Source organism: Dama dama, chromosome 31 (genome assembly GCF_033118175.1).
Source record: "Dama dama isolate Ldn47 chromosome 31, ASM3311817v1, whole genome shotgun sequence".
Classification (NCBI taxonomy): domain Eukaryota; kingdom Metazoa; phylum Chordata; class Mammalia; order Artiodactyla; family Cervidae; genus Dama; species Dama dama.
Window position 1 is genome coordinate 45,330,381 of NC_083711.1, and position 15,693 is coordinate 45,346,073.

Sequence of the window (15,693 nt, forward strand, 5' to 3'; positions counted from 1 at the left end):
ACGTACATTTAAATGCAAAGATAAAAATGAAAAATAAATCTTTTCAAAATGAAAATGAAAAGTAAATCGGAAAGTGTTTTCTTCCTTTTCTAGGTGAGACTAAGGCATTCTCATGCTTGTACATTTAAATGAATTTCTGCCTCCTTTTCAATGCAAGAAGAAGCTCTGATGTCACCATGTTATGCAGCTGCTTTGGACAAATGTTAAGACTTTACACAATACTCAAAGAAGACGTTTTTCCATGGAGACTTTTCCACAGAGCTTTTTTTTCCCTTTGTATTCTACTGGAAATTTCACTCTAGTGGAATGCTATTTTCTCTTTTATTCTTATCTATAATTTTTACCTTCCTTATTATTCACTTTAATTCTGTCAGAATAACTAGCAATGAAGTGATAGCTTTGGAGTCCTGTCACCTATGTTTACTGTCCAGTTATTTCATTTTCAAAGACTTGGTCTCTGCTAGTCTTTGTACTTCTTATCTATCACGTAATCAGTTAACACTATTGTGAAAAAAATTAACCATGTACATTCTGTGTACTCTATATTTTTCTTCTCTAAAAACCATGTTACTGTATCTAGCTGTATTTTTTTAATCCACATTCCACAACTGGGAAGAATTAATCAAAGTAGCATCCATATGTTGCTTTTCTCATTTTGTGTCACCCCATTCAGCCTTGTTCTTCCAATCGTTTAACTTTGAAAACATTCATTTTGACATTTGGAATACTGTTTATATTTGAAGAAGTCAACATGTGTAGTGATGCTTCCAAAGACTCTTACTGTGGTTTTTTTCTTCTCAGGGGCATTTATTGATAACTTATCTTAATTTTATGATAAAATTGCTTCATAATGAGCTTTTATATAGCTATCTTAGTATCACTGATATTACTGATAACTACTGATATCAGCAGATATTTGAAAATAATAGAGTAATAGAGCACAGAATCCCCTGGAGAAGGAACTGGCAACCCACTCCAGCATTCTTGCCTGGAGATTCCCCTGGACAGAGGAACCACAGACTACGGGCTGTGGAGTCACAAAGAGTTGGATATGAAGGAGTGATTAACACACACAACAGAGCACAGAAGGGAAAACTATATCCTGTCTGTACAAGGGTAGGTTACATGCATACAGATGGGAAAGTTAAAACTGAAGAAATATTAATATATATGGAAGTATTAAAATATATTTCAGCACAAATCTCAGGTTTTCAAGCATATTGTTCTGCAAAATATTTTTTGACAAGTAAAATATCGGCTCTTCTCCACAAAGTTATGAGGAAAATAAGTCAGCTATACTAACATAATATTATTGTGTTTTGGTACTTCCATTCTTATGGAAGTACCATAGGCCAGTAAAACAACTTTTTCTCATCTCTCATTTGAAATGTCATTAGTTTATGCAAACTAATTTTAAATTGCTGTAACAATATGTATGATTTTAAATCTGTACACATAGAGCAATTAATTCATCAATTTACTTGTTCAATATATTTGGCCAATGGATTATGAAAGCTTACAATATACTAGAAACATTGTTTTTTAAGCAATGAGAATATAGTGGTTAACAGGCAAGTAAAACACATACAACATTTTTAAAAAGACCTCTCACAGCATCTGCAGAATTACTTCAAGGCATAAGCCTACATTGCCCTATTTTAAACGAACTACCTTTTTATAATAGTTCCTAAAAGAAAGAAATACTGCTAAACACATCTACTGGACCTGTAAAAGGGTTTTATATTATATATTATAATATATATATTTATATAAATATATGTATTTTTATAAATATATAAATTTATAAATATATAAAAATACATAAATATTTTATATATTTTTTTCTTACAGTAAGCTTAACCCTTTGAGATGGTATAATCATCTCAGTTCTCATAGACTAAGTACAATTAGGACTTCATTGGTCTCATTCTAGCACCAGTATTTTGTAAAGGTCACATTGTAATAACTTAGCCATTTTTCCCTGAAAGTAAATTTAACCACTATTTCAAGCAATTAATTATCTGCTTATAAGTTAACTGTTTTCTGTGAAAATCAGCTTGAATGCTTAATTCTTGATCAATATACTTCTCCCATCAGCTATACTTTGCTACTATCTGTACTATTGCTCAACATTTAACGTTCAGGAATGCATTTTAATTTTCATTTTAGGTGAACATTAGATGGAATATAAGAAAAAAGTCATGAATGGTTTTAAAAGTGATTTAGAGTTATCTCCTGTTTTGAATTACTGGGGTAATCAAGAGTTGATTTTAGTAAATTATAGCTGTGGTATACTAAATGATACTTCTCCGAAAGTGCAGTCAAAAGTAGTTGTGTACTTAGAATATCTACTTCTATATTTTTTTACTCACACTTAATTTGTAATTATGTCATAGCAGTTGCCAATTTTTACTTAAAAATTAAAAAAGAAATGCACCTTACCCACTAACTTAGTACACCCTACCAACTAGCTTGTTAACTCTTTTTCTCCCCAAGTTAAAAATTCCATCTTGTGTACTTAAATGAATATAAGAAAAGAAAGCAACTCTTTTGGTTACAAACAAAAAAACCCAACTCTGATGATTACCTAAGGATGTCAAAATGTCTAATCCAAGGCAGAGTAGAATCTTCTAGACTCAGGAGTGCAGCAATCAGAAAAGCTGAGGTTATTCAATATAATTCTATCTTCTCATTATGAATTAAGTATCATTGGAGAAGAAATCCATAAGCATTTATGCTTTCTTTTATATTTGAGGCAATCATCTTTGTTGGGCACCAGCCCCATTTTCCCCTAATGTGGGGCTAACTTAGATGTGGTCTCCAGAGAATCAGTGTGAGCTGGAAGCCACCCCAATTAGCACTTCCACATTGGAACACAATTCTAGTAGTCCAGTCCCCAATGACTTGTGACCAGAGCTGCACCATATGTTAAATAATGGCTAAGTATTCCTTTGCGGATATCAATCAGTAGATATGTATTAATATTAAACACTATCTATGCATCCAACACTCCTTTGCTTTTTTATTTTATTTTGTTCTTTTTTTTTTTAATATTGCTTATAAGTGGAATTTTTATTTTTTTATCTTTTTTAATTGACTTTATTTTTTTTTTTTATTAGTTCGAGGCTAATTACTTCACAACATTTCAGTGGGTTTTGTCATACATTGATATGAATCAGCCATGGATTTACATGTGTTCCCCATCCCGATCCCCCCTCCCACCTCCCTCTCCACCCGATTCCTCTGGGTCTTCCCAGTGCACCAGGCCCGAGCACTTGTCTCATGCATCCCACCTGGGCTGGTGATCTGTTTCACCATAGATAGTATACATGCTGTTCTTTTGAAATATCCCACCCTCACCTTCTCCCACAGAGTTCAAAAGTCTGTTCTGTATTTCTGTGTCTCTTTTTCTGTTTTGCATATAGGGTTATCGTTACCATCTTTCTAAATTCCATATATATGTGTTAGTATGCTGTAATGTTCTTTATCTTTCTGGCTTACTTCACTCTGTATAAGGGGCTCCAGTTTCATCCATCTCATTAGGACTGGTTCAAATGAATTCTTTTTAACGGCTGAGTAATATTCCATGGTGTATATGTACCACAGCTTCCTTATCCATTCATCTGCTGATGGGCATCTAGGTTGCTTCCATGTCCTGGCTATTATAAACAGTGCTGCGATGAACATTGGGGTGCACGTGTCTCTTTCAGATCTGGTTTCCTCAGTGTGTATGCCCAGAAGTGGGATTGCTGGGTCATATGGCAGTTCTATTTCCAGTTTTTTAAGGAATCTCCACACTGTTCTCCATAGCGGCTGTACTAGTTTGCATTCCCACCAACAGTGTAAGAGGGTTCCCTTTTCTCCACACCCTCTCCAGCATTTATTGCTTGTAGACTTTTGGATAGCAGCCATCCTGACTGGCGTGTAATGGTACCTCATTGTGGTTTTGATTTGCATTTCTCTAATAATGAGTGATGTTGAGCATCTTTTCATGTGTTTGTTAGCCATCTGTATGTCTTCTTCGGAGAAATGTCTGTTTAGTTCTTTGGCCCATTTTTTGATTGGGTCATTTATTTTTCTGGAATTGAGCTGCAGGAGTTGTTTGTATATTTTTGAGATTAATCCTTTGTCTGTTTCTTCATTTGCTATTATTTTCTCCCAATCTGAGGGCTATCATTTCACCTTACTTATAGTTTCCTTTGTAGTGCAAAAGCTTTTAAGTTTCATTAGGTCCCATTTGATCCTCTACATAGAAAGCCCTAAAGACTCTACCAGAAAATTACTAGAGCTAATCAATGAATATAGTAAAGTTGCAGGATATAAAATTAACACACAGAAATCCCTTGCATTCCTATATACTAACAATGAAAAAACAGACAGAGAAATTAAGGAAACAATACCATTCACCATTGCAACAAAAAGAATAAAATACTTAGGAGTATATCTACCTAAAGAAACAAAAGACCTATACATAGAAAACTATAAAACACTGATGAAAGAAATCAAAGAGGACACAAACAGATGGAGAAACATACCGTGTTCATGGATTGGAAGAATTAATATTGTCAAAATGGCTATTCTACCCAAAGCAATCTATAGATTCAATGCAATCCCTATCAAGCTACCAACGGTATTTTTCACAGAACTAGACCAAATAATTTCATAATTTGTATGGAAATACAAAAAACCTCGAATAGCCAAAGTAATCTTGAGAAAGAAGAATGGAACTGGAGGAATCAACCTGCCTGACTTCAGACTCTACTACAAAGCCACAGTCATCAAGACAGTATGGTACTGGCACAAAGACAGAAATATAGATCAATGGAACAGAATAGAAAGCCCAGAGATAAATCCACGAACCTATGGACACCTTATCTTTGACAAAGGAGGCAAGGATATACAATGGAAAAAAGACAACCTCTTTAACAAGTGGTGCTGGGAAAACTGGTCAACCACTTGTAAAAGAATGAAACTAGAACACTTTCTAACACCATACACAAAAATAAACTCAAAATGGATTAAAGATCTAAATGTAAGACCAGAAACTATAAAACTCCTAGAGGAGAACATAGGCAAAACACTCTCTGACATAAATCACAGCAAGATCCTCTATGACCCACCTCCCAGATTATTTTGTTCTTTGAAGGAACTGATATCATGTTGTTGAGGCTATTGCCGCCTACTTAGGGGTATATATTGATACACATTGAAATAACGAGAGGAAGGAACCAGATAGTATAAAATTATTCTGTCATTCTTTGAATCATTTCTTGAAAATTATGTAACAAAAGAAAACAAAAAGTTTAATTTCCCCATGCCACCCCGTGATCGGTTTGTTTGAAAATTGTGAATATTATCTTAAATAACATATATTAAAGAGTGAAGTGAAGTGAATTGAAAGTTGCTCAGTCATGTTCGACTCTTTGTGACCTCATGGACTAAAGCCAACCAGGCTCCTCTATCCATGGAATTCTCCAGGCAAGAATACGGAGTGCACTGCCATTTCCTTCTCCAGGAGATCTTCCCAGCCCAAGGATTAAACCCAGGCTTCCCTCATTATAGGCTGATTCTCTACTGTGTGAACCACCAAAGAGTAATAGACTTAAATTAGAAACTATTGTAAAATGAATGATATTAAGATGCATATATATCCAAATTTTTTATATGACCCATGCAGAAAAAGATGAGAAAGAAGAGATGAATAAGTGTAAAATAAAAAATTAATGAAACTGAATCAAGAAAAGTGTATTTAATTTATAAAATCAAAATCCAGTGTTTTTGAAAACTGATAAAGTAAGCAAGCTTGACAGGAAGGAGGGAGATGATATTTATGAAAGAGATTTTCAATGAAAAGTCAAGCCTAATTGTAAATTTAGATATATAAATGTAATGGATAATTTTCTGTTGATTAACAAAAATGAATAGGAAGAATATCTGAATATAGGATAAAATAATTTTAAAACATGGCCAAATATCTGTCCCGGAAATGATCTATCTCAATTGAGTTTTAAAGGATCAGATAATTACCATGTTATATCAATTATTCTAGAAAATTAAAAAATGAAAAAGTTTCATAATATATTCTCTTAAATATAGCCTAACTCAAATAGTATAACCAAATATTGATAATAAAAAGGAAAAAATAAGAAAACTCTAGGCCAAGATCATTTAAAGAGAGGTATAAAAATTGTTTGAAATATTTTCAAATTGAATCAAAGACTGCAATAAAAATTTTAGAATTATATTATAATCAGATTTTAACAAGTAAGGATTATATTAGGAATGCAAAGATAGTTCTTCATAAGTATATACTACATTAAGGTGAAAAATGTATAATTACTTTTGCAAATACAGATAAATTGTTTTATAACATTTAATACTCATTTCACATTTTAAAAGCATAATACAAACAAAATTATAGTGTAAGAAAAAAAGAAGAAAAGTTCTCACCTAGATACCTATTAAAAACCTAAATCAAACATAACTATATTTAACAGTTATGCATTAACAACTAATTCATTCAAGAAAAAAGAAAATCAGGCTGCTGCTTTTACTGTTGCTATGTGGTATTCTACAAAAGATCTCTACATTGCAATAAGACAGGATAAATAAGGGACTTGCTTTTTTACACAGCAGGCACTTACAGATTTACTCATATAAGTGTAAGCGTTAGTTGCTCAGTCATGCCCGACTCTTTGCGACCCCATGGACTACAGCCCACCAGGCTCCTCTGACCATGAGATTTTCTACTAGGCAAGCATACTGGAGTGGGTTGCCATTTCCTTCTCCAGGGGATCTTCCTAACCCAGGGATTGAACCTGGGTCTCCTGCATTGCAGGCAGATTCTTTACGAACTGAGCTACAAGGGAAGCCCCTTACTCATATAGGTCTTACATATTTCTTGTCATAAACTATAAGGTTTTTGTTGCTATGGTAGATGGAATATTTTAAAATACAATTTTACTGGGCATTGCTAGTGTATAAGAAAGTAACTGATAATTGTATGTTGGCTAACTGACTTATTAGTTCTAAATTTTTTCAGTTAATCTTCTATGGATTTCTAGGTAGACAGTCATAATTAGCAGAGAGAAAATAATGGCTTATTACAGCTCAGTCATTAGGAGAGTCATTTTCCACATATTAAAAAGAAATATTGTTTTTAAAGTTTAGTAAGACAATTAACTTACACTTTAGGAAGAGCCTCTGTACCATATGGTTTGCCTAGAGTAGAATAAGATTCTCTCTCTAAAGAGCTCTTAAAAAAGAAACAGATTAATACTTCTTTGGAATGAATCAAATAAACTGATACAAGAATGGAAATGGATGACTTTTTGGAACTATAAGCTCTTTTATAATTATGTCTATCTTACAGACACAATATAACTTCAGTTCCTGGACTCGCGTAGCTCATTCTGCTGCTCATTCGTCTTTTACAAATCCTGCAATTGGAGTGCACTGGGAGTTGGTGACTCTCAGAGAACATTAAAAGATCTCATTCTAATTAAATTCAAAAATAAACTGAAGAACCAAGCACAATGCCCATGTATTAATTTTAGGGAAGCTGTCCTTTCCAGAAACTAATATATTTGTTTCAACTTCAACAGCACGTGGGAATCCACATTAGTAATCAGGAAATTACAACATCAAAGTAAAAATATGAAAAATCTTAAGGAATCTTTCAGCCAGGGTATGATAAGTACCTACCCCCACATAGGATTCATTTGTAATAATGACCTTTAAAATAAAAGCCACCAAATTGAGTATCCCTCTTCATTGGAAAATAATTATTAAACTCTGACAGAATCTAGTACACAAGCTTTCCTTTAACTGGAGGTCATGTGAAATAACTTCATTTAATTCAAGTGAAATATTTTCAGATTTGTTTATACCATTGTTTAGACAACAAGATTCTTGGATAACCTTTCAAACTTTATGTTTCTAGGCTATGCAGTTCTTGCTTTGTCAGGAAAAATATTTTGCTGCAGATCATGTTCTAAATGTGGTTTTGATTTGTTTAGTTTTGAGAAGATTACTGTGGAGACATGTCAACAGTCTTCTATCATGAATTTGTTGATGGATTGTGTGTGTGTGAGAGAGAGAGACAGAGAGACAGAGATGCGGAGTGAAAAAGAGAGACACAAAAGTGGAAAGAGACAAGCGACAAAAAATAACTTAAGCTAGGGGTCCCCAACCCCCAGGCCAAGAACTGCTGCTGGTCCCTGACCTGTTAGAAAGCAGGCCACACAGCAGGAGGTGAGCAGTGGGTTAGCAAGCAAAGCTTCATCTACATTTGCAGCCACTCTCCATCACTCACATTACTGCCTGAAGATCAGCAGTGGCATTAGATTATTAGACTATTAGATTATCATAAGAGCACAGATTCTACTATGAATTGCGCATGTGAGGGATGTAGGTTGCACAATCCCTCCCCTACACCTTAGTCCGAAGAAAAATTGTCCTCCATGAAACCAGTCCCAGGTGCCAAAGAGGTTGGAGACAGCTGCCATAGAGGACCCCTAGCAGAGCTATTAATATCCACTTTTTAAAAAAATTTTCTTAGGAATCTATCGCTTCAGTCTTCTATCCAGCAGAACAGGAACTTTACCGTTGGCTTAATTAGAACATTGACATTAAAAAATAATGATTGTGGTAGTAGAGTGCCAATTTTTAATAGTACTTTTCCCTATTCCTGATGACTGAAACTTGGCACGACTTGAAAGGATAAAGAAAAATCCAACAGTGCTTTAATCTGTCCTCTTAGGGCTGTTCTGTGTATAAAGCCATGCAGGGTACCATCATACATCAAAAATTCTAGAAGAATCTCCTGGACATTATCAAGCAAATTCTATTCCCAGCCCCAGATAGGAATAATATGCTTTGAAAGATTGGGTGAATTATTAATATAAGCCCCTGGAATTTCATGGAATCTGTCCATATGACATAATGTCAAAATAGAAAAAAAAAAAAAGCAGAATGATTAGATGTGTTAACCTTAATAGAAAATAACTTTATCTTTGATATTACTACTTGAAATTTTCAATGTTGAGAATTCTTGCTGCCACTGAGGAACTTTTATGTAAAAGTATTCTAATGCCATCAAATCATTCCTATCTGGTTCACAGTTCAGTTCAGTTCAGTCGCTCAAGTCGTGTCCGACTCTTTGAGACCCCATGGACTGCAGTACACCAGGCCTCCCTGTCCATCACCAACTCCAGGAGTTTACTCAAACTCATGTCCTGCTCCACAGTCAATCTTAAATTTAAAGTTATTTCTAGTGATTAGATAATCAAGAACATAAAGTGTGTAAAAATAACCTAGGCTCAAAGTCTAATTTATAAGCATTTTTGTGCTACATGTATCGGCTTGACTTGGGGATAGTGAAAAATCACAACTTTAACAGAAGCCGCTGACTAGTTATGTGACTTGCTTTAGTAAGTGACTTATTCTTTTTGGACCTGTTCCATCATATGCTAAGTGAGACCAAAAATATTACTAGTTCTTCTTGCCATAAGATTATTATGAGTATTACATAAAGAATGTGTGTGAAAATACCTTGAAAATTGTAAAGCATTGCATAAATCATGCTTGTTACCTTATGACTGCTGGTATGTATGTAGATCTATATGTCTGTAGCAAAATCTCTAAAACATGACTTTTAACCACATGTGTAATCAGATTAGTTTAAAATTTAAGGAAAAAAAATCTTATAGAAATCCATTTAGACCCAAAGACTTTGTGTGTGTGAGTGTGTGTGTGTCTGTGTGTGTGTGTGTCTGTGTGTCTGTGTGTGATCAGCCAAAGACTTTAAGAGAAAGCAAACCAGTTAAAAAGTGACCACTTTATGGGCCTATTGAATCTACTTCCATAAGTGGGACTGGGAAACCCAAGAGAGTAAGATGAGGCATGATGAGAATCAGTCACAGCAGAGGAGAGCAGGCTTCTATTTCTGACATAAAAATTACAGAATATAATTGCTTAGGTAGAACTTTGATAATTATGTAAGCCAAATCTACTATAGTGCCCCAGAGCCTTACCCTAGTGAGCATTCAATAAACATCAGTGGAATTAATGAATTTTCTGTATGAGCAAATGAATGTCCTGGAGGTGACTTACCAAGGTACATAATAGAAGCAGAACCCAAATTGAGCCCAGGACAGGAGAATTCCAACCCAGAATTATTTACATGCAGCCTTCTGTTGATACAGATCACATTACCTTTGCTTACAGAAAGATAGAGCCATAGTGACTAGACACCTGAGCCTATTTTCTTTTCACTAAATTAGGTTTCACATTGAATGCTAAGAGGGTCCAGACTCTAGTAAGAACCTCCCTGTTAGTGACCATGAAGTGTTGACTTGTATATAGATAAAGCTTATAGCATTTTAGGTAAACGAAAGATTATATGTGACAATAAGATTAGACTCCCAGGAAAACTAGATTCTCAGAAGCTGGAAAGGGGCAATCTTGAGTCTAAGATGCAGGATCTGCCCTTGAGAAGAGACTTTAAATAAATGTCTACATCTCTAGAGAATAATAGATGCGTATTCTGTTTGACAGTAAATGCCCTGTATTCACACTGTTTAGTTCTGGACTTTGTTTTTAGTATATGTGAATACCAATATATAAACTAGAAATTGTATACACATTTATTTAGGAAATGATATACATATCATTACATTAAGTGCATTGCTACTAAATGTTTTGTCCCACAATTGATACTATTAGTCATGCTTAGCCAAGGGGAAATAGTGCAAAAACTGTTTCATGTTCAGCCAATAAGCATTAGTACATAAGACTGCCAGCATTATCTTACCACAGTCCAGTGTACTGTGCAACCCATGGGGTTATGCCTTTGGAACTTCATTTAATGTTATTTATTTACTGCCTGACAGCCTGTTTTGACCCTTAAAAGTGTGCAAATAATAACTCACAAAGACTAAAAAATAGCATATTTATGGAAAGTCGTAAATGCTTAGAACTGGTTAATAATATATCATGAAAACTTGTAAAGTACAGTAGTGCAATACTTAGAAATTTGTAGACTTACACTGTATTTGAAAAGATATACTGACAATTAGTGAGTTAAGCATGAAATGTAAGAAGTTAGAAGACAACATAATTAATACGAAGAAAGAAAATAATTTATATTAAGATAAGATATTAAATGAAATAGAAAGCAAAGAACGATAGAGAGATAAAGCCAAAAGTTGGTTCAAGCCTCAGGAAAGCTTGATCAAGAAAACAAGTACTAAAATTGAATAACATTAAGAATGAGAAGACTTTACTATGGATTTACCAAGGATGAAGAGCTTGTAAGATAGTAATATGAACACTGGAATATATTACCTAGCAAAGTTGAAGACATAAGTAGCATACAAATAGCAATTCCATATTGTACAAACTCTAGGAAAACCCTCATATGTCCCCTCTTCAGGCATGCTCAGACCTGAGCCCTCCTGGATCCGTGGCAAGGCACCGTCTCTGCCTGCTCACAGCTACTTTGAACTGGAGTTGCTGTGTCACAGAAAGGGAATTAAGCAAAATTACTCTGGGACCGTAGTGCCCTATGCTTGTCATGGACAAGTGCTAACTTGGTTTCCCAAGAGCTTGGAAACACTAGGAGGAGAGGGGGCTGCGATGCCCTGGAAGGAGGAACTCTCCTGACTGCTCTCCGTGCTCCCTTCCTTGGATGCTCAGAGGAGGCAAGACGCGGGGCAGGACAGCAGCCCTGTGATGCTGTGATTCAGGCAGAAGATCCATGTGAGCATACTTCCTACTTAGCGATTTTTATTCCGGGGATGTAGTTACAGACATCTGTGTAACTGTAGATATGCTAAAACCTATTTGCAAAAGGAGTCCTTTGCTCCTGGCAACTTTACTGAGTAATAAATTACTATTAAGTTATGTTTTTATTGGGGCTTCCCGGGGCTTCTCTCATAGCTCAGTTGGTAAAGAATCCACCTGCAATGCAGGAGACCCTGGTTTGATTCCTGGTTCGGGAAGATCCGCTGGAGAAGGGATAGGCTACCCACTTCAGTATTCTTGGGCTTCCCTTGTGGCTCAGCTGGTAAAGAATTCACCTGCAATGTGGGAGACCTGGGTTCAATCCCTGGGTTGGGAAGATCCCCTGGAGAAGGGAATGGCTACCCACTCCAGTATTCTGGCCTGGAGAATTCCATGGACTGTCAGACACGACTGAGCGACCTTCACTTCACTATGTTTTTGTATTATTATGAGGCCATTCTAAGTTAAACTTTCAATCTGTATCTGTATCCTCTCTCCCTAAGGATAAGACTAAATTCCTTTTTCAGAGTTTAAAATTCTCTCAATCATAATTACTTATTGTGAAATGCTACTCAGAATACACAGTAACTCTTATGTTGCAGAAAATTCTTTGAAAGATGAAATATTCTCCTCTTCTATTTAAGAATGAACAGTCATCCAGAAGTTCTTCCAAACTTCTACCTGAAACGGGATCCTCTCTTCCAGTCGCGCATGCTCAGTTGCTCAGTCATGTCCAACTCTTCGCCATCTGGTGGACTGTAGCCCACCAGGCTCCTCTGTCCTTGGATTGCCCAGGCAAGAATACTGGAGTGGGTTGCCATTTCCTGCTCCAGGAGATCTTCCTGACCCAGGGATTGAACCTACATCTCTTGTATCTCCTGCATTTGCAGGTGGATTCTTTACCATTGTGCCACTGGGAAAACTTTTTTCTGCACTGTATCGGTGTTAAGCCCCCTAATTATTAAGATCTTGATCTTAGAAAGCTTCTTCTTTAAGGCCTTAGCAGATAATTACTGCCATTGGTGATTTTATAGACTTTATTGTCTTGGATTTTATAGAAGGCAGATATTTATTTATTTTCTAATCTAGAAGTGACCTAGGGATAAATATAAGTTGCAGTTTATCTGTTCTGTCCTTTTACTTAAAGTGTTGCTATTGTTAAGTCATTTATCTTTGTACTTTGTGTTTAATAAACAGTTCTATTTGGAGTTAGATGACAAATGCGGTTCCTCAGCTAGACAGAGAATAACCATGTAGCATGTAAAGTTCTGACAAATATGGCCATAAAGTTTAAAAATGACTTTTAAGATAAAGATTTTTTTCAAAAGTAGCATAAGGGAAATTATTTTCATAGTTACAAATCTTGTAGCATCACTGGCCAATAAATGCAGTTTGATACATTCTGTATGTAGATTTTTATAACTTTGTTAATCTGGAAGGTCTTCTGGACAACAGATTTTTTCAGGCAAAGGCTAAATGGGATCTTGATGGAATATTACAGATCGAATATAAGCATCAAATGAGTGATTTAATTAATGATCTTGAAAGTTATTTCTATCTCTGAGAATCTCTAGATATATTGCAATGAGAATATTAGAGAATTAATTCAAGGACCTGGTGGCCTAATTTGACCTATGAATTTAGAAAAGTTGTTCATATTTTTTTTTTCAGCTACCCTATTAGAACACCATAAAGTTATTGAACAGTAACACTATACAGAAATAGAATTGAGTTTAATGTGTTCCCAGCACCAGCATATCGTGGACAGTCTCTTAAAGGCACAAGTAAATTGTTCTGAGGTTGTGGACAAGACAAACCACTTAAGAGACCCTGAGTGACTAGGGCATTCAGTTAATTGTGGTTCCTGTTAGTGAGGAGAGAGTCAGTTAACTGCAGGTGACCAGGAATCAAGCCTCCAGTCCTGCCTGATTTCTCAGGAGTGCTGTCTCTTGTATTCTTCTCTGTCTTTGATGCTCCCTCGTGGACAAACTGTAAAATCTACCTCACAATCATGATGTATCTTGTACATCTTTACAAAATAAATGGGGGTAGTTTTTCAGAAGAGTCAATTCTCCCTCAAAAGAAAATTTTCATCGTTTTATGTCTTAAGTTGCATTAACTTCAGTGTTACTACTGGGGATTCACTGAGTTTCAGAACAGTGCAATTGATTTGGGATAAAAGACTTCAAACTTTAAAAAGCAATTAATGTATTTTTCCTTTTACCCACAGGTCTACCCACGGATAGCGCCGGCATTTTGGCACTACCTGCGGGTAGAAGTGAGTAGCGGGTACTTGAATTCTCCCACCCTTGCTCCTTGCACTCTGCTGGTGTGGTCTGACCTAATGTGCCCATTTGTTTAAGATGCCGTTGCCATTCTGTGTACACGTGCTCTCACGTCACCACCATGCCTTAGAGTCGGGTCAGAAATCCAAATCGCCAAAAATACAAATGCAGTTTATATAAGACAATCATCATTCTCAATAAATTGCCAAATCAAGGCCATATCATATGCATCATAATTGATAAATAACTAAATGCCAAATTATGGAAAACCATGCTTGTACCACTTTTTAATCAATAGTTTTGATAGAGCATAATTCCTCAGCTTAATTTTGCAGTGTCTCCAGGTAAAAGTAGAATAACTGCTTCATTCCCTTTCTCTTCTTTTCTTTGTCCCCAGGAGCATGAGCAACTCACCTATTCTTCCACGAGGTCCAAGGCTCCCAGTGTCATCATCACGGGTCTCAAGCCAGCCACCAAGTACATTTTTCATATCCGAGTGAGGACTGCAACAGGATACAGTGGCTACAGTCAGAAGTTTGAATTTGAAACAGGAGATGAAAGTAAGTTTCATACAAAAGTGTAAAGTAAGTTGTTAATTTAAGTGTGGTTTCAGTCTGTCCTGATAGCTGAAAATCTAATGTCCCAAATTTTGAATAGTCTCATTAAGCAGAATTCTATTCATGTAAATACTCATAGTCATTTCAGTTAATGTGTTGGGGCTATCGTTAAATATTTCCATGAAATGCCTTGCTCTATCACAATTGAATGTAGCCCAAATATGTCTTTTTATGCAGAATTCATCACTCAGAACATAACATAGTGAGTCTCAGTGGATGGTGTTTGTCTAACTGTTCGCCAGTCTCGTCAAACATTAGTATCATAACATGATACTAATGAATACTTGGAAGAGAGTAAAGCCATGGGCAAATGATTTTAGCAGTTAGTTCAAAATTCTGCAGGTTTGGCTTGTTCAATTCAGTTCAGTTCAGTCACTCAGTCGTGTCCGACTCTTTGCGACCCCATGTACCTCAGACACTAGGCCTTCCTGTCCATCACCTACTCCCTTATATTAGATCAATAAAAACAGTGGTCAAGAGACAAACTCCACTGAAATGCATTTCAGTTTAAATATAGGTGCATGGGCTTGATTAGAACGCAATTTCATAGCCTCAATATATTAAAAACCAAAATGAGAGATAAGGAAAGTAAAGTGTTCCACAGTCATTTAACATGGCATTAAATGTCATGCTCATTCTAAACCCATATCCACTATTCTTTTTTTTTGTTAATTTTAGAAATCCATCACATTGCTATCTTTGTAAGGATGATATACATGGTTTTTGCTATTTACTTCAATGGAAAAATATCTAACTATTTAATTACAATAAAAACATACTTCTATCATTGTTAAAATGCCTATATTTGTATAAGAATTCAATAACAGCAATTTTATTATAAAAATTCTTACATAAGAATTATAAAAATTCTATAACAATAATAATAGCTACCATTTATGGAGCCTCTCATAGGTGCCAAAACTGATGTGCAGTATTTTACATGTGTTATCTTATTTGAACATTTCAACATCGAGTAAGACCAGTATTATTTTCCTAACTTTACTTAT

General features: G+C 35.5%; 1 protein-coding gene across 1 annotated transcript in view; it reads left to right on the forward strand.

Moving 5' to 3' along the window:
* EPHA6 (EPH receptor A6) overlaps positions 1-15,693 on the forward strand; it is a 927,780-nt gene that overhangs the window by 591,637 nt on the left and 320,450 nt on the right. The window contains exon 7 of the mRNA XM_061133941.1: positions 14,467-14,629. Within this exon, the coding sequence (XP_060989924.1) occupies positions 14,467-14,629 (163 nt within the window). The remainder of the gene's footprint in view (positions 1-14,466; positions 14,630-15,693) is intronic.